Source organism: Lissotriton helveticus, chromosome 1_2 (assembly GCF_964261635.1).
Source record: "Lissotriton helveticus chromosome 1_2, aLisHel1.1, whole genome shotgun sequence".
NCBI lineage: Eukaryota > Metazoa > Chordata > Amphibia > Caudata > Salamandridae > Lissotriton > Lissotriton helveticus.
The window spans coordinates 143242079-143265322 of record NC_136058.1 but is presented as its reverse complement, the minus strand read 5'-3'; the positions used below and the strand labels follow the sequence as shown (position 1 = coordinate 143265322).

Below are 23244 nucleotides of genomic sequence, written 5' to 3'. Positions count from 1 at the left end.
CTGAACCTCCTGGCGAAAAGAGGTGGAATGAAGCCAGCCTTAAAGACGCAAAACGACTGCCCCCGCAAGCCGACGAAAACCAGTATATGCAATGTCCACAGAGCAGCCGTTAATCTCTGATGACACTCTATCTCCCTCCTGAAGAATCTTGAGAGCCTCTGCTCTGGAGGGCTCAGGAAGGAGGTCAATAAAAGAAGGCATATCTGACCACATCTGGCGGTCGTAACGCCTCAGAATGGCCAGAGAATTTGCAGCCCTCATGGTGGTAGAAGCCATAGTGGAAATTTTTCGTCCAATGGCATCAAGAGGACGTCCCTCACGGTCAGGAGGAGCGGCAGTACGAGAAGACTGATTCCTGGAACGGCACTGTGCGGCCTGGGTGATCACGGAATCTGATTTAGGCTGCGCTACCAGGCAAGCTGGAGAACCCTGGGGCGCCCTATATTTCTTCTCCAAACAAGGAAGAAGTGCAGGAATAGAATTTGGCGTCTGCATCAGTTTGACACCCTCGTTCCAAATGAAGTCAATTATGGGCACTGTCCAGACCTGTTTAAAAGGCTGACTCTTAAAATCATAACAAAAACCGTCCTCATCCTTCAGAACCATAGCAAGCTTAAAGCGCAGCTCCGCTCGTTCCATAAGTTGGTGAAAACCAGCTATATCCACAGGAGGGGAATCCCCTGGACCCGAAGGTGGCGGAGACGTTGTCTGGATCTGATAATCGCCCCAATTCGCCATGTTCAAATTATCATCATCAACTTCGCCGTCTTCCCGATCTAGGCGAACGTCATCATCCTCATAAACCGTTGCATGGACCTGAATAGAGGTTGTAGACGGTGCAGAAGGTGCAGTTGGCTCTGGCAGTGTTGTAGATGGAGGAGCTGCTGCAGTTGCAGGCACCCTAGTTTGAGGAGACCCTTGATGAGACGGTGGAAAACGTCTATTATAATCCTCTAGCATGTATTGGAGATTAGAAATGAGGGTGAGCGGTATTTGCACTGTGGAAACCTGAACAGAATGTCCCTCCTCATGGAAGTAAGGATCTTCCTAATCATCGTTATAGTCCTGACATTTAATGACCAGCTCCGAAGGGCTTCAAGCTGCCCGGAATCTATCATCGTCCTCCTCATCATTACCAGAGTCCTGCTCCGAACTTGTGGCAAAGAGAGGTGATGGAGGCTGAGAGTGACGTGGAATCGGAAGCTGGTCCTAAGGCACATGTCGACTTTGGTGCAGAGGGTCAACACCAGGAGCCCCAGAACGAGATGAAGAAAGTGGCACCAAAGGCAATGATGCGAAAGTAGACGTCGACCACATTGACACCGTCGACGGAACAACCACCGTCGACAAGACCACAGACGTCAACGAAGCCGCCGCTGACAGAGCCGCCGCCGACAGAGCCGCCGCCGACAGAGCCGCCGCCGACAGAGCAGCCGCCGACACAGCAGCCGCCGACACAGCAGCCGCCGACACAGCAGCCGCCGACACAGCAGCCGCCGACACAGCAGCCGCCGACACAGCAGCCGCCGACACAGCAGCCGCCGACACAGCAGCCGCCGACACAGCAGCCGCCGACACAGCAGCCGCCGACACAGCAGCCGCCGACAAAGCAGCCGCCGACAAAGCAGCCGCCGACAAAGCACCCGCCGACAAAGCACCCGCCGACAAAGCACCCGCCGACAAAGCACCCGCCGACAAAGCACCCGCCGACAAAGCACCCGCCGACAAAGCACCCGGCGACAAAGCACCCGGCGACAAAATCACCCACCGGCGGAGCACCCACCGGCGGAGCACCCACCAGCGGAGCACCCACCGGCGGAGCACCCACCGGCGGAGCACCCACCGACGAAGAGGCTCTCTTCACAGCAAGCGTCAACACTGACGACGACGATGCACCCGTCGGCGACCCGCTGGCACAAGTCGTCGTCACTGTCGTCGTCAGAGAACTGGAGACAGCAGATTTCGTAGCCGGTGTGAGAAGTTGGCCTGATATGCAGTGCTCACTATTCTAGTGAACACTATGTATCAGTCCAAACAACCCTTATTGATGTTTGGTTGTATGTCAACCTGATAGACCAGCTATCCTAGTAGCATGGACACGTGCAGTCTTTAGGCTAAACTCTAGAGGGCGTGTTAAGCCAGCTGTTTTACCATCACATATACCCCTTGAACACCAAGTGAAAGGACACCACACAAGTTGTTATGAAAAATAAAGTATATTTATTTATAACAAGACTACCCTGGCTCTTTATGAGACAGGGAGCTAAGCACACAACAAAACTCTTAAGAAAATACTTAAAGTCGCACAATTTACACAAATGCCCGAGGGGCACGAAAAACCATATACTATACAAGTGGAATGCGAAATACTAGCAGGTATGTAACTATTCTCATAGGCTTTAGAATCGCTAGGACTGGACTACTGAACCTTTAGATTACAAGCAGGAGGCCTAGGGACGTCGTGTGCAGAGTGGGAACTCTCACGCGTAAGGCGGGAAAAAGTCTATGGAGGCTAGTAAAAGCAAAGTTAGTGTTTTCGGGCGAACCCGACTAGGTAGGTCAAAATCGAAAGTGGATCTAGACACTTAGAGAGTTGGACTACGCTGGAGCACCGGAGTGCTCGGTTTACCTAGCCCAGGGGCTGCGGCTGCATAGGGTTCAAATGTCGTCGGGTTTCTTCGTTGATGAACCAGGAGCCTGAAGAAAGAAGTTGCTGGCAGGCGACCAGTGAAGAAGTTCTTGGGGATCCAAGCCTGGATCGGAGAAGAGGAAGACCTGTAAGCAGAGGGGACCAAGTTCTGAATCACTAGCCAGTGATTTAGGTGGGCACCAGAGTGGCACCGGACGAAGTCACCTCAACCAGGTGAGTGGGCGCTGCTGGGCTCTGCAGTCTCTCGGACCAGGAGGCGTTGTCGGCGACCAGGATGGAGGTGCGAGCTGTCCCACGAAGATATCTGCTGTCGACGCCGCTGGACCCAGGATTGGGGCAACAAGTCTTGGCAAATGCAAGCCCACGTGGTGGACTCAAAATGGCGTCTGGAGTGGACCAGGAGGGTCCAGGGTGCTCCTCTGTTGGAGGGGAGCAAGGGCCAGTCTGGAGCAACCAGACCAGCGGTGTTTGTCGTTGAAATTCGTCGTCAGAGGGCCACTAGCCAACGGGCAAGCGACCTGGACAACGCGGTGAGCAGCAAAGAGCAGAAGGGCCCTACGCAGATCTCGTGGAGGCAGGGGAGCTGAACTTCGGTGCTGGAGCTGCTCAGGGTTGGGGCTTCTCCTACCCCAAAGCACTCGGTCGAGGGTTACTCGGGAGTCGTGCTGGTCAAGCGTCGTGCAGTCTTGGAAGATGGCCGGTCCCTCGAGGTCTCGTCACACCCACGAATCACAGCTGGGCTAATGATGCAGGTAGAGGTCAGAGGTGCCAGGGAAGCCGGTTCTCGTCGAGCTGGGCAGTCTTGATCCGGTGAGGGGACTTACAGCAGACCGCGATGCTTGGTTGGTGCCTGCTGCTGCAGGGTGACTACTCCTTAGTCACAAGGGAGAAATCTTAGGGAGAAGTCTTGAGTTCCTTTCGTGGAAAGTAGTTTCAGGATTCAAAGATGATCTAATTTGGAAGGGGGCCTGCTCCTACCTTTATCCTGCAAAAGGGGGCTGGCGCGCGACTAAGTCCTGCCCTATGGGTGGGACTAGGAGGGGGGTGGTTACACCCCTCTCCTTTGGCGGGCTTTCCCCAGATCAGGGGCTGGAGTGCCCCTGGAACTGGTTCAAGCCGGCCTATGCACAGTGATCACCGGGGTGCCACTTGCAGTCACCTTCCTCTAAAGCCCTGCCTACCTAGGATACACAAAATCCTGTCTGGGACGGTGCTGGCACCGCCCCGGGCAGGAAACCCTTTGTCCTTGCCTCCTGTGCTGGGAGGACTCCCAGCAGCAGGAGGGCAGACTTGTGTCTCGGTGGCAGCATCCATCTTGTGGAGCTGAGGCTATGTCTGACTTTAACCGGGGTTACAGGTTACATACATGTCGTGTCCCTCTAGAAGGGTGGAATGCTAACCCCGTCGCCAGAATTGGCGAGGGGTTGGTATTCCAATTCGTAGGACACCTTACTCGACATGTTTTGATAATGTTATACCAAAGTTAGCATATGACCGCGAGGTACATAATGCACTTAAGAGTATATGGTATAGCGTTATCATGGAACAGCTATTAGGACTTGGTTCCGCAAGCTGCAAACGGGCTCAGCTCATGCCAGAGCACCATTTCACATTATTCCGCGCACTCTGCCTTCAGGATTGTTAAGGCCTGCCATAGGAGTGACTGATAGGAATATATGTGTCCATTTTAGGTTTAGATATAGAAATACTATATCTAAAGCAAAGGGTGATTACACCACCTTGCCCCAGCTGTCAAGCAGCCAGTTGTGTCTGATTTAGTTAGTCAACCCAGGGGTGGCATAATACATGCTGCAGCCCCTGGGAGACTTCTGGGTACCCCTCAGCCCTGGGTACAGGGACTTGGAGAGGGCCCAGTGCCAATTCAGTACCTGGGTACAATTTGGAGTAGAGAGAACAGCTAGGCTGTGGGTCTGATTAGCAGGCCCACAGCCAGGTAAAGTCGTAAACCAGTGAAGCAAAAAGCAAAAATCTGGGTGATCATAGGATTGCAAACCCTACTCTCCTACAGCCGGAACGACCGTCGACGCTCCCATCAACGATTTAGCACGTTTTTTAGAGGAAACATGCATAGAAGGAGCTGTGGACGCCTGAGAGTCAGATCTCGGGGGCGTAGGCGTAGCAGGAGGAGGTGGAGACACAGCAGGAGCCTTCTGGAGTTGAAGTTTACTCTTCTTTAGGAAAGGAGATGGCAAATCCTGCACACTGCTACCTTTAGAAGTGGCTCTAGACACGGCTTTCTGCGTTAGACAGAGGTACATCCTTATCCTTAAACCTCTGCCACCAGAGGATTAATTTTACATTTTCCTACCTCATGCTCTGGATAGAGGCAGTAAATACACTTCTTGTGAGGGTCTTCAGAGAAGAGCCGCAATTTCCCACAAGAAGCACATGGTCTAAACAAAGACTTCTTACTTGAAGACATTATAGAAAACTGTAGAAATCCAGAAAGAAGTTGAAAACTGAGCAGAGCTCAGGGAGACTCCCTTCACATGACATGCGATAGAAAATATGAGGGCCTCAGCCTCTGAGGAGAAGGTTCTAGAGGGGTGCTTGCACCTGAATGGCTGTAGTTTGGCCTAACATAATGACATGGACATGCTATAAAAGTGTTCTTTTTCTTCTAATGTATTCCTATGTGTTAATGCTAACCTTGGTACTTATAAGTATTTATGGTTTTGGAATGTATGTAATTATGTTTTTATATACATATATTATTGGTTTTATTGCTATTTTATTTACCGTTGGGCACCCACTTCGACGACGGGGAATATTCAAGCATGTGAATCTATGAAAGACACCCCAATAGTGGAGAAGTAACAACTCTATGTCCACAGTATGTGGCATTTCATGCATAGGATGGGATGCAATCAGAAAGGGTATTCTATACAATAACAAACGGCTGTTATTGTATTTCACATTAACACTTTGTCTTTTCAGTGCCAAGTCAGTCAATGTCATGATACGAATATAGCCGACTAAAAACCACTTGTGAAAGTTCCATAATCAACTACATTGTTACAATGTTTGATATTAGGCAGTGCCAGCCACTCTTGTACAGTATGCACCTTGCCCAGACCAACAGTTATGAACAGAGGCAAAAAACGGCATCCTAGAGAGGATGATTTTTGTCAACAAAATGCACATTATCTTAAAATAGTTTAGACAATCGCACACCTTTGCACCCTTCATGGTGTGTTCAAAAAGGTGCCAGTGAGCAGAGTTAACGAAAAACAAGGATGTCATTCAGAAATACTGCTACAAGTCAATACAGGTCATTGTAGAAACTGCTTCGGAAAGAGGCTAGGGCAATATTCATAATAGCAATCTCAAATACATAACACTGTCTTTGATCCGAGGCCGTGGTATTGGCCCCGTATGTGATTTTATTGGCTACTGCCATTGCAGCTGGTGCAAATATTCCCGATTCGAGGAAAGGGGAAGATTATCCCAATATATAAAAAGGGGAAATCTATTATTATTGATCTATAGGCCAATAAGCCTGACTGACAATTTATAGAAGGTTTTTTACAGGCAAATATTGGAAAAAGTTCAGGATCAGATGCAGGAATCTAAGATCTTATCCCACCTCCAGGTTGCATTTAGGGATAAGATAAGTACAATAGACCAAGTCTTCCGATTTGTATTACTGTTATAAAAAACTGTTGTTTTTAAATGAGAACATCTATATGTAGCTTTCGTAGATCTAACAGCAGCTTTTGATCTGGTTCTATGAGTTAATTTGCGGTAGGTTTTCAGGATATCAACATGTCAAGTAACCTACTCCAGATAATAAAACGCCTTTATAAATGACAACTATGCCCAAATCAGATTGCGTAGGAAAGGAGAGTTGACAAATCAGATAAAGACAGAGAGAGGGGTTCGACAAGATTGTGTACTGGCCCCAAACTTGCTCAAACTTTATATTAACAACGAGATTAATTCCTTATACCATTGTAATATTAACTCCCCAAAACTGCTTGATCACAAAGTTTCTGAACTGCCTTTTTGCAGATATCTTATTATCACAAACACCAATGGACTTACAACCTCTCATCTAAAAATGTGCCACCTTGTGTAATGATCTTGGTATAGAAAGAAACCCCAGTATGATCAAATGTACGGTATTCAAACCACACCGGACCTGCTGAGGAAAACTGGGATTGCGGGAAATCACGCTGGAGAGAGTGTGACTGATTATCTAGAGGTCCGTTTGTCCAAGTCGCTATCTTGTTCTCAGCAGATTTAACAAAGCCAGATGACTTTACAACAGAGATTCTGCCATAATGACATTACATAAGACTTTGTCCTATCAACCGGTAGTACAAATATATTAAGCCAAAGGCCAAGGCACTGCTTGGTATGGTGCAGATCGGTGGGTTAAGTCTAACCTGGTTAGTAAGAACAGAAAATCGGTTTATAAGATCTGTGTTAAATATGTCAAGAAGAGTTCCTTTGACTCCTTATAACTGGACTTAGGGCTGATGAACAAAGCACATTGCTAAACTGTGTCCCTTATTGTATTGGGTAAGATCATGGCTGAATAACTAGCTTATCTCCTACAGAAAGCCTTTTATGGAATTGAGAGCACGGGATAGTGTGTGTGTGAATTAGCTTGATTTACATATGTAAAATCTTGATTTTACCAACTGAACCTGAAGGAGATCGAGAAAGCTCCTGAAACTATCTTTCAGAACTCAAGATATTTTGTAAATTCAAGATATTGGTCTTGGTATTTATGAAAAGTAGATTGTGGAATCATGAAAAGGTAGTCTGGTTGGGAAGTTATTTGCAAACAAAGGTACGTTGTTCTTTGAACCCTCCCAGAGAGGACTGAGCCTCACGAAGCCAGAACCTTATTTATTGGCAAGATCCATATCCTACTTTTTAAATTTACTCTCAAAAGCACATGCAGAATTCCACCTATGATTTTAGATATGTGCCCTATCTGCGAGTGTCAAACTGAAACAGAGACTCATTTGCTTTTCCTCTGTATATCATATCATCATATCTGGAGAGAATGGATACTTCCAATCTGCCTTAATTTGGTTATAAAACAATTGCATTCAGGATTTTAAAAACAGATAATTAATTCATTGTTTTTGCTTTATTGACATTTTTAAATTCTGTTTGGCCGATAAGTTAGCAGCCTACGTGGGCAGTCCTAAGAAAAGTCTGATGCTTATACTGATTCACCCAACTGATCTTTTATTTTAATGAAACTGGTTTTATATGTGTATTATATTGTGATGTAGGCAAGTTTTAAATGATCTTGATTTATACTGATTTGTCTATATTGATTTTTAATTTTAATGGGATTGGATTTATGTTTGTATTTGACAATGAGGTATACATCATTGCTAATGCTTTTGTTTTGCTTGCATGTTTTAGAATGGGGGCTGCATACAGATATAAACATTTACTACTACTACTGAATAACACTTTCATCCTTTAATCCCATGGCTATTTCCCATTAAGATTGGAGGTTCTTCTGAGGCCATGGGAAGCCAACCTGGAAATTCCATGGAGTTAATGAAACAGGATGTTTGGATTGTTAAGAAAATTGACTCTAAAAAAAGGTTCTTGATATAATAAAGGAACAAAGATTTCTGTCATTCTTAAAAGAAATGGTTTCCCTGCTGGCAAAACTGAAGGATAATTTATTTGGCTTTTCAGGTCTGGTCAATGATTAAAATAGTAAAAACAAAACGAGGTAAAACGTCCAATCATCACAAATATGATTATTTAGTTTGGAAAATTACATATTATAGACTAACATAGCAATACACAATTAAATTCAAACAATTACAATCTAATAAAATCAGCAAGTATATTACAATCAACGGCAATATAATTAGTGTTTTATTCTTCAACATGATACTTAGCAAAGCAAAACATTAAAACTAGGTAGTTTTCACTATGAGCATCTCATCCTCTGCTTCTCTCCCAGTGGGAAAATGTGAAAAAATGGTCTAAACATGCCATTGTTTTAAATAGGTGTGAACACTAGATAAATATTAAATACATATGATATGATAGGTATTCACAACCTATTTTAATGGGGAGATCAGGTGACTGTTCACATTACGGGGGAGAGATGGTAGTTCGCACCATTATTTTTTACACCTTTCTCATTTTCACATTTATTTGGGTTAGGTCACTTTATTTTCTTGTCATTAAAGTGCAGATGATTATAAAGTGAGCACACTGGGGGGGAGGAGCCAAGATGGCGATCGGAACAGTCGCATAACCGCCTCGCTCCGAGATCCCTTCCTCCCCGCCACCTATCCTGTCTTTAATCCTGTTCGGGGTGTTTCGAATTTGGTTACCAAGGAAGAGCCTTCACTTACCATCCTTTTTCCGGGGCTCTGGCGTGCAGGGATTTCTGCGTTCTGCCCTTGTCACCTTGCTGGCCTTCCCGGCCCTGACGCCGGGGCCTCGAGTGCTGGGTTTGCCCGGAGATGTTCGGAGTGCCGGCGGTCCGGAACCGGTGGAGAGACCCGATGGTGAGAGCCTGAGACCCGAGGGCCGGAAGCCCCGGAGCGGACCCGCCCCCGATGGTGGACCACCCCGTATGCCCGATTGCCTGCCGGCCCGACGAAGAGAAGTCGCGCTGTCCGGCACCCCTCAAGTGGGAAGCCCACTCCTGTTGCTTGACCCGCCTGGGATCCGGTGCTGGGCTCCCCCCGAGTGCTGTGGGGAGCACGCCCGTTCTTCTGGTGACTCTCCTTTCTCCGCCGAGCGCCATCCGCCGCGGATCGGCTGTGTGCCCTGGGGCCGCCGGTGCTCCTGGTGGACTTGGAGTCGGCTGCGATGATGGCGGTGGGCGATGTGCTCAAGATGGCGGATGCCCCCTCGGAGTTTCTTTCTCCTGGAGACAGGGAAGTTGCTGCATTTGCTCTCTCCGAGCCCCGTTTGATTCGGACGGCCCCTACTCGGGGTGTTGTCCTGTTTGCCCTGGCTGCTCTGCGGATCGACCTGTCCTTGAAATGCCGAGACTTGGAATTGCGGATCGCCGCCATGGTTGCTTCGCCATTTTGTGACGCAGAGTCGTCTTCCCGAGTCGTAATGGTTGAAACTTCTCCAGCTGCTGTGCTGGGATCTCCGGCAGGGTGTTCGATTCAATGGGATCAAATGGACCCGGTGCCGATGCTGCAGTGTTTCCTATATCCTGATTTCTATGCTTCGTGCTGGACAGTCCAGAAATTGTGCTTGGCCACGTGTATCTTTGAGGTACTTTTGCATTCTGACTGTTGCCGAGCTATCCTGGTTGCTTCTTGTTGGCCGGGACGGTGTTTTGCGGAGATCCCACTGGCCGTCCCTGACTGGTATGGACCCACTGTATCATGCGGTTCTTTGGCCGTGGCGGGGTCTGGCAGTTCGACTCTTCATAGAAGTGGACAGGGGTGATCGTGCCTGGGTGCCTGTGGGACCTTTTTAAATGGCATCTCCGGGCCTCGTTATTTTGGACAGTTCCTGTTTCTATCCTTGTGTAGGCTTTTCTCAATATCCTCTTCGTCCTCGATTAGTGATCCGTTGTTGCGGGGGGTGGTGTTCTATGTTTCGGTCGCTGGCTCCTCTCCTCTCCCTTCCTTCTTTTTCCTCTCCTTCTTTCTTTTTCTTCTTTCTCTTTCTTCGTTATTATTCCCTTTCTCTTTCTTCTATATTTCGGGTGACTCTGGGCGACAGGCACGCTGTTTAGTGGGGTAGGCCGTAGCCATTACAGTGATGTAGGGTGGGGGGGGTGTTTGTTATTTTAGTTTGTTTTCTTCTATGGTCCCTTTTTTGCCTTTTTCTAGGGGGTGGGCTATGTCCCTTTGTTTTATATCCTTTGTTTCGTAAATGTCTGCACTTTCTCCTTTTTCGGGGCGGGAGGGCTGTACTTGTGGCGTCCACTTTATTTGTTTGCTGCGATTTGTCCTTTATTTTTGAATCTTTGATGGGCGTGGGATGACTCTGGGCCTTGCCCTACTGTGGTTATCTGATAGCGTGGGGGGCTGTTTCCCTCCCGCCCCCCCCCCCCTTCTTTCTCTGTATCTGTTGCATGACGCTCTGGTAGACATGGTTGCTGCCTCCTCTATAAAACGTAAAATGAAACCTTTTTTATCCTGGCGCTGACTGTGTAACGACTTTATTCCACGTCTATCCTGTATTCATTCTATCGTACACATTGATGTTGCTTCTTTTTGAATCTCCTGATTTTGCGGCCGGCCCTCGTGGTTGTAGGCCTGCGCTTGTAATAATACGTATCTTTCAATAAAGGTTTTTATAAAAAAAAAAAAAAATTTTAAAAAATAATAATAAAGTGAGCACACTAGTGACTACCTAGCAGCAGCTCTGTGCGTGGTGCTTACCTGAGGCACTTTCTGACCCGCCTCACATTTTTTCACATGTTCTCATATTTTTCATGATTAGTGTGCCAGTATCATCCTTAATTCTTATGAATATTGGGACATGGCTGTGGTTGAATGTTTCATTCAAATAAATGTACACACATGTGGGTTAGGACTAAAATAATATAAGCATAGCCTTAGCCAGGAGGTACAGTTGATACCCAGTAAACTAAGAATATATATGTTTTCTGTGTGTTAATCGCAATCAGGCCTTTTTGTTGAGTAACTATGAGTGGAGGGTGACCTGGTTTTGCATCCCTGTGATGCTCCTTATTTAGAGTCACATTTACTCAATGCCAGCTATATCATGAGAACAGTCCTCAAGACAGGGATTTGGAAGGCCAGGTAAAAGTGTTTGTCATTAAAAGACACCAAGGGGCAGAAATTAGAAGGTACTGTTAATAGCTTTGGGGAATGTAAAGTATGAAAACGAGAACTGCTAGATTTAGCCAACTTTAAACAGGTTGTTTAATGGACGAGTTAGACAGTAAACCTAAAACATAATTTTGCAAACAAGGAAATTGTAGGCCAAAGTCATCAGTAGCAGCACTATCACTTAAAACTAAATGGAAAGTATTCAACGGAAGTTAGGTTTTCTAGGTAAAAAGTTTAAAAACATTTGTCATGCTATTCAGTCCCATAGAGTCTCAATCTTAGCATCATTTGCATTTTGATAGTGGACATCCATAGGTAAAGCTGGTGGTTACCTATACATTAGTGCGTAGATAAAAAAACATATGGACAATCAGATCTTCTCGTAGCTCTGTATACAGATTAAACTGTAATGACAACAGGATTGCATGGGGTTCACAGTGGCATATGAAGGGCTTGGTGTTTTAAATCTTATTGTAAGAAAATTCTAGGTTGAGAATAGTGATTGAATTGTAAATAAAACATCAGTTTAGTGTATGATGATGATGGGAAATGTGTTATAAACATGAAATGCAAGGCTAAGCAGGAAGACCAAAATATAGCAAAACATTGCACTGAAAATAAAACTGTAAAGAAAATACATAAAACACATCTGATGCAATGTCAAGAACTGGAATAGACATCCTGTCAACATACCTCATCAATAAAGTGTGGCTAAGGACTCTGCTAAAGATTCTAGTGCAAATTTAACAACAGTGTCTCAAGGAGGTGATACGCTGTAGAACAAGCAATCCTTATCCATGCAGGATTGGCTACTCTAAAGTTTGAGTACAGAGTCATTGTGAGATGAAAAGATATATACAATTTTCGAAATATCAACATGCAAAATAAAAATCAAAAAAACATACTTGTATTCTCCAAATTTTAGAGAGCTCATCTAAAGATAATTTACTGCCCAACAGTTCAATAATTCCTTTTATCCGATCACAGTATTGAGCTTGGTCTATGTTACCTATGGAAGAAGATAAAGAGGTAATTTCCTTACCAGATCTTTTACAAAACGAATACAATCATGCAGTGCTCCAAGGTGGACACAGGAGCATGGGAATGGAGCTGAAGAAACATTACAAGAACAACAACATTTAACAAAGGACACTGCAAATAACCACGTTTAAAATTATGCACTTGGCACTTAAGTAATCTAATTGTACTTTCATAAACGAAAATCAGGAGAAGAAACTTTTTCCTTGTTTAAGGGCATAATCACTTCAACCTGAGGGCACTCAAGAAATATAGAAAAAGGAGAATATAGAAAAAACAGACAAGACAAACCAGAATCAAATAAAGAAATATGAGTAAATAAACCTGAACACAAATTAAAGGAGAAAGAAAAAACACGACAAGTGAATGCCAAACAAGAATGGAAAAGGAAATATAACAATCACAGGAAAAGTCAACAGGCGTGACCTGTCACTTAATCCTTCTCTAAATAATGGTATACCTATCTGTGGTCATGCAGGTCAATGAACAGCAGTATAATAAAAATTGAAGACGCTCTATGGAGTGAACAGCTTTGTGCAATGAGTGGGTTCCTGCCCCAGAAACAGAGGATATGTTGAATCCTTTGGAGCAATGACTAGTCCAAGAGGTTCCATTGATCACTTAAATGTCAGCACTCATTAAAGAATGCTTAGTGAGGCGACATACCAATGCAGTGTTATTTTTTAATGTTCTGCAACGGTTCAGCATAGTAAAAACTCATTGTCTGCCAGCCTGCAGATCAGAGATTGTTATGTTAATGTTATGTTAAAATGGTTTTTGTAGAGTGCGCGGCTACTCAAAAAGAGTGTCCCGGCGCTTTTAATTGAAGAAGGCTGCAGTAAACTAACATAACACATTAAAAAGAGAAAAAGACACAGGAAAGAAAGAAACAGCAACCAAAGAGGCCTACTGGATAAACAGCCAGGTTTTAAGGTCCTTTCTAAAAGCTAATAGGCCAGTGGCTCCCCGGAGGGAAAGGGACAAAGAATTCCATAATTGGGGCGCCAGTAATCCAAAGGAGCGACCTCCCAAGCGCGCTCTCTTCACTCGTGGAACAGTAGCCAGAAATAAAGATTCTGACCTCAGAGAGCGAGCTGGTTGGTAAAAAGTAAGTCTCCTCTGGAGGTACTTAGCTCCCGTCGCATGGAGGGCCTTGTATGTCAGAGTCAGAGCCTTAAAGGCGATCCGCTTACGGATTGGGAGCCAGTGCAAAGTCTGGAGCAAGCCCGCAGCACTGGTACGTCTGTTCACTCCGTAGATCGCTCTTGCCGCAGCATTCTGCACAACTTGTAGCCGCTGTAACAGGTACTCTGGCAGGCCCAGGTATAGAACGTTAGAATAATCCAACCTGGAGCCTATCAGGGCCTGTACAGTCAGCTTCCTGTGCTCCTCCGATAACCGGGGAAGAAACCTCCGTAGCATCCTGAGGAGGCCGAAACACATGCCCGACACCCCCAGAATCTGGGCCTTCATTGTCAGCCCCGTGTCCATCTTAACACCCAAGTTCTTAGCCATTTGGGATGAACACGTTGGGGGGAACATGTCGATAGACCACCAAGCCTGCCAGTCTGGCTCCGTATCGCACCCAAAGAAGAGTATCTCGGACTTGTCGGAATTGCACTTGAGTCTGTGCAGTTGGAACCATTGAAACACAGCCCCAAGGCAATCCCGGATACTCTCCCCCTCAAAATCTCCTCCTCTCTTACACGAGAAGATGAGCTGGGTATCGTCGGCATAGGATACGATCCGGGCCCCAAACGACTCCGCCAACGCCGCCAAAGGGGTCATAAAGATATTAAAGAGGGTCGGGCTCAAAATAGAGCCCTGCGGGACCCCGACTCCCAGAGGAGGCATCACGGCGGAATCTAGTGAGGCCCAGACCGTTTGCCGGCGGCCAGCTAGAAAGGAGGAAAACCAGCTGAACACCGTTTCCCGAAGTCCTATCTCATAGAGTCTAGTGAGAAGACCATCATGGGGGACGGTGTCGAAGGACGCCGACAGATCCAACATCACCAGCATGGCTTTGCCCCCTGAATCCAGGATCTCCTTGATTGTTTCGGAGACCTCGAGGAGCGCCGTCTCTGTGCTAAGACTAGGGCGAAAACCTGACTGGGTGTCATGCAGAATCTCATTCGCCTCTAGAAAATTGGATTGATTAGATTGGTGCTAAACCTGACTGTTACGGTACACCCACAATTCGCAAAGCCTGGTCGAGGAGAAGAGTTAAGAATGGGGAAACATGAGAAACAAAAAAAGTGACAAAAATATGAATGGAAGTAATCAATTTAGAGGGGGCGTGTAAGAGAAAACGGGAATTGAAAAGACAACACAAGGAAAGCATAGAATAGGAGGAAGCAGGAAGGTCAGAATGAGCAATAAGGAGGAGACAGAGCTGCAGACTTAAAAGGACATAACTAGGAGGAAGAATGGCAAGACTATACACACGCTTGGCATCCCACCAAAAAGCACAACACTGAAAATTGAACTGCTGGACCTGGAGAAATTAGAAGACAAAATACTAGCAAACACAAGTCATGTCAAAGATATTACTCACAAGTAGGTTAACCAAGACTCTACACTTTTTTAGAGTTGTCCTCCTATTTGTTTCTACTTTAATTAAAGGCAAACCAAAACAGGGGACGGCAGGTGCTTAACACAGAAACAGAAGAAATGAAGAAAGAACAGCAAGCAGTAGTTATTGCAATTTGATTTCAGCCCAAGGAATGGTAGGGGGTGGGGTGGTGGGGCTCAGAAAGACTACTGCACCTGTGGGCAGAAAGACTATTGCCCCCTTCTGGGAAGGGGGCATGACCCTATGCCACAGTGGACCATTACCACCCCCTTTATTGTTTTAATGTTAAATTCCTGGTGGCAAGTGGACTTTCTCACACCCCCATCCACTGCTGGGGAGGGTGGGAGGTAATATTTGGTGAGGTAAAATAAAAAGGCAGGGCATAGCCATGCTGAAGGATTTGTATGGCCCATCTGTCGGACGTAATAGATAAACAACTTGGGAGGAAATAATGGATACCACCCCAACTGGATAGGCACTAGGAGCAGACTAAAGCATTTGGTGGCTGTTGAAACCAAAAAGGTGAGACCCATTAAAGAACATATCCATGTGGAAGGCAAGTATATCACCAGAAAAGCCTGTGGAGCCCATGCACATGTATCAACTAAGTACAACACTGGTGCCAACTCCCATCCCCAGGCAATCACTAGTATCGAAGCCAGTGTGGATAACTTATTTTGTCTGTGTCTTATCTATCATGAATTCTCTGAACCTAAGGTCTTACGGGACCACTGGCAAGATCTCACTGGCCAGGTGTATAGTGATCAAGAAAGGAAACCGTGGTAAGCAACCGCACTGCTAGACTGGCAAAGGAAAGCACACACTTGCCAAAAGCCTCAATCCTCTCGGCCTCCCTACCAGGGGGAATAATGGGTATGAACTGGGATTCACTTTACTGATTGAGGTCTGAACCAGAAGGTTCTCTGGAGTAGGATGTGTGGTAAGAGATTCAAGTTGGCCAAGAGACAGTCTTAGACACCAGGCCACCTATCAATTTACCTGTGGGCAGGAATAGAAATGAAATTACATAAAATTAAATGAAGATTTGTAACACACACTAATACCAGAGGGTGCCTAGAAGCGGCGTCTCTACTATATTGGCTAACCAGAAGGAGATGCTGGATTAAGGCACTCAGGATTCAAGCAAGCCGGGCCGACGAGGCTGAAATGCCAGAAACCGGTCCCCGGTAGCTTGTCTCCTTTCTGGTGAAGAATTGGCTTGGTAGTTTGGTCTGCCCTGTTCCCATGATGCACTGGGCCAGGGACAGACTAATTTGCATATAGCCAGGTTCTGAGCTGGGATGGGGCAGTGAGCTAAATAACGGTGATGGATCAAGCCCTGATCTTCGGACTGGGTAAGAGTGGTCTGCTTAATTCAGACACTCTGTTCATCACCACCCCCTTTTCTGAATCGTTTTTGGCCACTATAGGAGTGGCAGGGTATACTCAGACATGAGTCCCTTGCTCACTGCTCCATCAGGATTCAAGCAAGCCGGGCCGACGAGGCTGAAATGCCAGAAACCGGTCCCCGGTAGCTTGTCTCCTTTCTGGTGAAGAATTGGCTTGGTAGTTTGGTCTGCCCTGTTCCCATGATGCACTGGGCCAGGGACAGACTAATTTGCATATAGCCAGGTTCTGGGATGGGATGGGGCAGTGAGCTAAATAACGGTGATGGATCAAGCCCTGATCTTTGGACTGGGTAAGAGTGGTCTGCTTAATTCAGACACTCTGTTCATCACCACCCCCTTTTCTGAATCGGATTAAGGCACTCAGGCTAGTTTTTGAACAGCCAAGTTTTTAAAAGTTTGTGGAATGCCAGAAGATTGCTTTCCTTCTTAAGTATCAAAGGGAGTGAGTTCCACAAGCTAGCAGTGCCCGCACGATACTCCCCCCCCCCCACCCCCTTTAATGAGGGAGTTTTAGCCCGAGGAATTACTAGATTGGAGGAGGCCGCTAACCAAAGCTTCCTCTCTGGGATGTACCACCTGAAACTCTGTTAAAGTAATCTGGGCAAAGTCCATGTGACACTTTAAAGGCGATACAGAGGGCCTTGAATCTGTTTTGTCCTTTAACTGATAGCAAGTGCAAAACTGGGAGAGCATGAGCCACTGCATTTTGGAGGACCTGCAATTTATTGAGGTATCGTGATTGTATATTGAAAAAAAGGCCATTTCAGTAATCAATTTTAGACACGATAAGTGCCGCAACAACAGCATTCTGAAGCTCTTATGGAGTAAAAGTTAATATTTTCCTGAGAGTTTTAATCGTGAAGAAACAGGAAGAGGTGATCATGTTGTTTTGCCCCGGACAGCTTCGTGTCAAAGTAAACTCCTACGATTTTCACCTTCATGACTGAGTTGTGGATTTCTCCCCGTTCCTCTGGCCCCCAACTTGGTATTCAGAAGGCGTTATTGCGTCCAAAGAGAAGCACCTCAGTTTTAACTGTATTTAGCTGCAGGCAGTTTTGGGACATCCAATTACCAACTTTACGCATACAATCGTGAAATCTCAATGCGGTGTTCGTTAGATCCCCTGCAAAGGATGCCAAGATTTGCATGTCGTCAGCATACAACACCATCTTGAAACCGAAGGACTTTACAGGTGAGCAGAGGGGTGTGACGGAGGTTAAAAAGGGTCGGACTCAGCGAGGAACAATGCAGCAGCCCGCAAGGAAACAAGAACGTGGACTTGTATCTCCCCCAAGCTCCACCAATTGCTCTCCATCAATGAGAAAAGACTTCAGTAGAGCCAACGCCTATCCCTAATGCCCAGAGAAAAGAGACGACTGATAAGATCGAGATTGACCGTGTCGAAAGCCGGCGAGAGGTCCAGCAGGATCAAGGAAATCTTTCCGCCTCTCTTATTTCCTCCAACACATTGATCAGAATGAACTCCAAGCTATGTAGAATTCTAAAGCCATATTGAGAGCTATCAAGAAGTTTATTCTCATTAATGCACAAGTTACTACTTGTGTAACGATATATCTGTAAGAGACATTAGTTAGTATTAGATTCCTTACCTTAGAATATCCCCAGGCGTCAGACTGGATCCGGAAATTTTTGCGTAGCAGTACCCTTGCGCGTCGGTAGGCGTCGTCTGCGGCTCCGCGTCCGTCGTCGGCGCCGTGATGACATCGTCGGAGTACTTAGACGCCGCCTCCGCGTGCTGACGTCAGTTCTTAGACACAGCTTTTCCGCGCCAGAAACGCAGAGCCATGTTAAAAACCAACACTGGTGCCATTGAAACTAGGGCCCTGAAAGGGGACAACCCTAACCCTAGATATTGGTTCGCAGAACGGGGAGGATGGGTGGGTCGGTAAGGAATCTAATACTAACTAATGTCTCTTACAGATATATCGTTACACAAGTAGTAACTTGTGCATCTGAAAGAGACACGTTAGTATTAGATTCCTTACCTTAGAATAGATACCCCAGCAATACCAACCCCGGTGGTGGGTCTGCGAACCAATAATCACACCAGAAAGTCCCGGAGGACGGAACGGCCAAAGAAGCCATCCCTCCGGACTTGGCTGTCCAGGCAGTAGTGTCTCGCAAACGTGTGCAACGATGCCCACGTAGCTGCCTGACAGATGTCTTGTAAGGGCACTCCCCTGCCCAGGGCAGTGGTAGTCGCCGTGGCTCGGGTAGAATGAGCCCGCAATCCAGCAGGAGGCTCCTTCCGAGCCAAGGAGTAGCATGCCTGGATACACAGGATGATCCACCGGGAGATGGTCCTCTTGTGCACCGCTTTCCCCTTCTCCGCACCCACGTAACCAACAAAGAGTTGGTCATCCACCCGGAACTGGCGTGTGCGATCCAAGTAGAATGAGAGCGCACGTTTTGGGTCCAGATGGTGGAGCCGCTCTTCCTCTTTAGAGGGATGCGGTGGCGGGAAGAAGGTTGGCAAGGTGATAGACTGCCCGATGTGGAAGGCCGTGACAACCTTGGGCAGGAAAGAAGGCTTGGTACGCAGCACCACTTTGTCCGGATGGACAGAAAGGAAAGGTGGAGTACAAGAAAGGGCCTGGAGCTCACTCACTCTCCTGGCAGAGGTGATGGCAACCAGGAAAGCAGTCTTCAAAGTCAGAAGGCGAAGAGGACAGTTGTGAAGTGGCTCAAAGGGAGCGCACATCAGAAATGTAAGAACCAGGTTCAAGTCCCACTGAGGCATCACAAACGGAACAGGAGGAAGCGTGTGTGTGATGCCCTTAAGAAATCTGTTAACAATAGGGGACTTGAACAAAGAAGGTTGATCAGGCAGCCTGAGAAAGGCTGAAAGGGCAGAAAGGTAGCCCTTGATAGTGCCCAGAGCAGAGCCCTGCTGGGCAAGAGAAAGAAGGAAGAGAAGGACCTCAGAAAGAGGGGCATTGAGGGGATCCACAGCCTTTGCTGTGCACCATGCCACAAATCTGTTCCACCTGCAGGCGTATACCGACTTTGTGGAGGGACGCCTGGCTGCCAGAATGATGTTACAAACTTCAGGAGGCAAGTCAAATGGCCTCAACTGTCGCCGCTCAATCTCCAAGCATGGAGGTGGAGACTGGACAGGTTCGGGTGGAGGACCGTCCCCTGCTGCTGCGACAGAAGGTCCTCCTGAAGAGGCAGACGAACCGGGGGATCGATTGACATACTGAGTAGCTCTGGATACCAGTACCTTCTCGCCCAGTCCGGAGCCACAAGGATGACTTGGGCCCGGTCGCGCTTGATCTTCTTCAGCACTCTGGGCAGAAGTGGTATAGGCGGAAAGGCGTACAACAGACCGCAACTCCACTCGCGACGAAAAGCGTCTCCGAGCGAGTGCCGCCTTGGAAATTCCAACGTGCAGAACAAATGACATTGCGCGTTCTCTTCAGTGGCGAATAGATCTAACCAAGGCTCTCCCCATCGCTGAAAGAGGCCTTGCGCCACGTCCGAGTTCAGACGCCATTCGTGATCCATCATGCACCGATGGCTGAGCTCGTCCGCCCTGGCCTTCAGAGAACCCGCCAGGTGTTCAGCCACCAGGGTCACGCCCTGGCGTTCCAGCCAAAGGCGAAGAGCCTCTTGACAAAGGATCCACGACCCCACCCCGCCTTGTTTGTTGCAGTACCACATGGCAGTGGCGTTGTCCGTGAACACCTGCACTACACTCCCCCGGACAGAGGGGAGGAATGCCTTCAGTGCTAGACGAATCGCCCTGAGCTCCAACAGGTTGATGTGGAGCCGGGTCTCCGCCGGAGACCAGAGGCCTCTGATCTCCGCCTCTCCCATGTGGCCTCCCCAGCCCTGGAGGGACGCGTCCGTCACAACTACGTGCTCCGGTTGGGGAAGGGAGAGGGATCTGCCGCTGACCCAATCGCGGTCTGTGAGCCACCACTGCAGCTGTCTCGCAATGCCCTCCGAGATGAGGACGTGGTCGGATAGGTTGCCCTGATGCTGGGCCCACTGAAACTTCAGGTCCCACTGCAGAGCCCGCATCCGCCACCTGGCGTGATGCACCATTAGGATGCAGGAGGCCATCAGCCCCAGAAGCCGCAGCGTCAACCTGACCGAAACCCGGGATAACGGCTGAAAGATGGGAATCAGAGCCTGAATATCCCAGACCCACTGTTCGGGCGGATAAACCCGAAACCGAGTCCAGAACCGCTCCGATGAAGAGGAGCTTCTGAGAGGGGCACAGGTGTGACTTCGGCACATTGATGGAGAACCCCAGCTGGTGCAGGAGGTCCGCCGTCGTCTGGAGGTGGCTGGCGACTGTCTGGGGCGAGCCCGCCTTCAACAGCCAGTCGTCGAGGTAGGGGAAGACTGAAACCCCTAACCTGCGCAGATGAGCTGCGACCACCGCCATCACCTTTGTGAACACCCGTGGGGCGCTGGTAAGGCCGAAGGGGAGCACGGTAAATTGAAAGTGCTCGTGGCCCACCATGAACCGCAGGTAGCGCCGGTGGGCAGGCAGGACGGGGATATGAAAGTAAGCGTCCTGCAAGTCCAACGCTACCATCCAGTCTCCTGGGTCCAGGGCAGCCAGAACCTGAGCCAGAGTCAGCACTTTGAACTTCTCCTTCCGGAGGAAGCCGTTGACGTTCCTTAGGTCCAAGATAGGGCGTGCCCTTCTTGGGTACCAGAAAGTAGTGGGAGTAGCAACCACACCCTACTTCTGGTCCAGGAACGCGCTCGATGGCCCCCTTGGCCAAGAGGGCCGTAACTTCCTCCTGCAGAAGTCGCAAATGATCCCCCGATACACGGTGGTTCTGCGTTGGCATGGCTGGAGGAGACGCCTCGAAGGGGAGGGAGTAGCCCCTTCGGACGATTTGCAGCACCCACCTGTCCGATGTGACAGTGCGCCAGTGGAGGTGGTGATGGCGAACCCTGCCCCCCACTGGCGTCACATGGGGCTGAAAGCACGGACTAGGAGGGTTTCGAGGCGGATGCTGCGGGGGAAGGTGTGGACTGACCTCGCCGCTGCCCCCCGACCGGTTCCCAGTATTGCCCTGCGGTGCGTGGCTGGCGGCGCGTGTGGGCGCACCCCTTACGTGGCCACGAAAGGAGTGAAAGGCAGCCGATTGCTGGCGCTGGCCCGAGAGGCCTAAGGACTTGGCCGTAGCCCTGGAGTCCTTAAAGCGCTCAAGCGCATGGTCTGCCTTGTCGCCAAAGAGGCGACGGCCATCGAGCGGCATGTCCATGAGCGTGCTCTGAACATCTGCCGAGAAGTTGGCGGACCTCAGCCAGGCGTGGCGTCTGACCGCCACCATCGTTGCCATCGCTCTACCCAGCGAGTCAGTGGTATCCAGCCCACACCGGATGGAATACTTGGCTACATCCCGGCCCTCCAGAAGGGCTTGGCCGAGTTTGGCCCGTACCTCCAACGGACACTCTGGCAGCACTTCCGCGACCTTATCCCACACAGAGTGGGTGTAACGTCCCAAGAGGCAGGCGGTGTTGGAAGACCGCAGTCCTAGACTAAGGGATGAGAAGATCTTCTTCCCATACTGGTCATACCTCTTGGATTCCCGGTCCGGCGGGGCCGACGGGAATGCGGTCTGGGAATTGGAGGCCTGGATGACCAGGCTCTCGGGGGTAGGGTGGGAGGACAGGAAACATGGGTCGCCCGGGGCTGGGTGGTGGCGTCTGGCCACGTTCCTATCTACGGGCAAACCCGTAGCGGGCTTGGACCAAGTGCCCAGAAGAACGTCGGTCAAGGCCTCATTAAAGGGCAGCAGAGGCTCGGCCGAGCTTGACTGCGGTTTAAGGACCTCAGTGAGGAGGTTAGTCCTCACGGCCGCGACGGGGAGCTCAAGGCCCAAGGCCTTGGCAGCCCTCATCAGCACCACACTATATGTTGCCCCCTCCTCCGAAGCCACGGTAGGAGGGGAGACAAACCCAGTGTCCGGAGAGGTGTCCAGGCCACTGGCCTCCCCAAGGTCTCCTGTCCAGTCCTCCTGAGACTGACACTCCCTGGTCAGAGGGTCCTCAGACCCCTCCCAGTCTTCTTCATCACTCATCTCCTGAAATTCAGGGTTTTCAACCAATGGGGCCTGTTCATAAAAGTGAAATTCACCAAACGACGTCTGGAGCGGCGCCCAACGGGGCCGTTCCGACGGCTGAACAGGAACGAAGGCAGGACCGGGGTCTGCGCCGCCCGAGGACGGCGCCGGAGGCGACACCTGAGGGTCCGACACCGGGGAGGTCGTCAGATCCACCGGCGACGATCCCGAACCCGAAGGAGGACGGCGCCGGGCCCGAAGGCGCCGGCGGCGTCGGAACAACTGGACCCCTCGGCGCCGGGCCCGAAGGCGCCGGCGGGAGAATGGGGGCCTGCGGCGCCGGGCCCGAAGGCGTCGGTGGCGTCGGGGCCGAAGCACCCGACGGCGTCGGGGCCGGAGCCGCCGACCCGCTAGGGCCCCCAGACGGGTCCGCTGGGCCCGAAGGCGCCGCGGAGCCCGTCGGAGGAGAGAGTTTCCTCATGGCCATGAGGAAGCGCTCGATCTCCTCCGGCGTCGCGTTCAGCCCAGGGACCGGTGGGTGTGGAGCGCCCGTGACTCCGACGGAGCCGCGTGGGTGGTGTCACCCGAACCCCCGGCCGCATCGTGCGAGCGTCGGGGGGAGTCCGAGGAGCGATGACACCGCTTGGACTTCTTGTGCCTCTTACCTGACGACGACTTCGACCCGGAGGAGTGCGGCCTACCCTCGGAGCTGTGGTGGCTCCGAGCCCGCGACCTG

At 49.2% G+C, this 23244-nt stretch overlaps 1 protein-coding gene across 4 annotated transcripts in view; it reads right to left on the bottom strand.

Annotated features, from left to right (window-relative positions):
- USP24 (ubiquitin specific peptidase 24) overlaps window positions 1-23244 on the bottom strand; it is a 2099319-nt gene that overhangs the window by 1788275 nt on the left and 287800 nt on the right. For all 4 annotated transcript variants that reach the window (XM_078670143.1, XM_078670156.1, XM_078670149.1 and 1 more), the window contains exon 12: window positions 12342-12445. In XM_078670143.1, the coding sequence (XP_078526269.1) occupies window positions 12342-12445 (104 nt within the window). The remainder of the gene's footprint in view (window positions 1-12341; window positions 12446-23244) is intronic.